Source organism: Sinocyclocheilus anshuiensis, unplaced genomic scaffold, assembly GCF_001515605.1.
Source record: "Sinocyclocheilus anshuiensis isolate Anshui unplaced genomic scaffold, SAMN03320099.WGS_v1.1 scaffold363, whole genome shotgun sequence".
Lineage (NCBI taxonomy): Eukaryota > Metazoa > Chordata > Actinopteri > Cypriniformes > Cyprinidae > Sinocyclocheilus > Sinocyclocheilus anshuiensis.
In genome coordinates this window covers 971,070-972,265 of record NW_015552568.1, presented here as the reverse complement: position 1 = coordinate 972,265, position 1,196 = coordinate 971,070, and the positions used below count along the sequence as shown (strand labels likewise).

The following is a 1,196-nucleotide window of genomic DNA, read 5'->3' as shown; positions in this document are numbered from 1 at the left end:
TATATATATAAACATTTGAAAGTTTGGGGTTGGTAAGATTTTTATATTTTTTCTGAAAGTCTTTTGTGCTCACAAAGGTTGCATTTATTTGATAAAAAAATGCAGTAATATTGTGAAAAATGATTATATCTATATCATATTTTAAAATGTAATATATTCCTGTGATCATTTATTCAGTGTCACATGATCCTTCAGATCATTGTAGACTTTTGTTTCTTTCAGATATTTCGGAGATTGAGTCGTACCATTCCTACTCACCTCAAGATGACCAAAGGTCACGCCAGTCTGACCTCTCCTCACACTCTTCCAATGATGTAGCACGAGAGAACGCCAGGTGAGGACCGCTTGAAGATCAGCTCCTGATACGTTCAACACATAATAATAATAATAATAATAATACAATGGCTCCAAAAAAGTCTTTGGACATTTAAATGGATAGTTCACCAAAACAATGGAAATTGTCTACACAAGTGTGTTTGGTCCATGCAGTGAAAGTCAGTGTAGTCCAGTGTTTGGAAACCAATGATCTGTATGAATATTTTTGCATTAAATAACAAAACATCAAACTAAGTGGTACTTAAAGAAAACAGTACACACCTTCCAGTTAGAATGTTTTACAAATATATTCTCAGTCAGAAACTGTGTTAGAAATACACTGTTGTTGTATTTTCAGGGAGGATCCTCAAAGTAGATTGGCAAAGACCGCTGTTTCATCCTCTCCTTACAAAACTCCAGAGGAGCCACTTCCAGCCAAGGAGGAGAGAGTAGAACCACAGGAAGAAGAACCACCACGTAAGAACAATATTCTGTTTACCTTGTAGTTTGATAGTAGATAAAGACCCAAACATCTGGTTTATTGTTGAAGCAGATGATTGGCAATGCTTGTCAAACACGAAATGAGAGTAAAAATCGGCTTTGCTGACTAATTAAATCAGAAAAGAAGTTGACCAGAAACTTTAGTAGAAAAGGCAACATTACATAGGTTAAAAATCCTCACTGATGTTAGTGAATTAAAATTAAAATTACCAAAAACAAAAAATCTACAAAAGAAAACTGTAATGACTTTTAACTTTTACCTCATTGGAACATTTGCCATCAAGTGTATGTAGGATCCCCAAATTTGTCACTAAAACTGTCAGTGCTAAAGAAAAAAAACGGTTACATAATTCCATTGTCACAGAACAGATTAATTTATA

General features: G+C 34.1%; 1 protein-coding gene across 1 annotated transcript in view; it reads left to right on the top strand.

Moving 5' to 3' along the window:
* LOC107664975 (tight junction protein ZO-2-like) overlaps positions 1 to 1,196 on the top strand; it is a 33,299-nt gene that overhangs the window by 13,324 nt on the left and 18,779 nt on the right. Inside the window, exons 7-8 of the mRNA XM_016455679.1 lie at positions 223 to 334; positions 674 to 792. Of these exons, the coding sequence (XP_016311165.1) occupies positions 223 to 334; positions 674 to 792 (231 nt within the window). The remainder of the gene's footprint in view (positions 1 to 222; positions 335 to 673; positions 793 to 1,196) is intronic.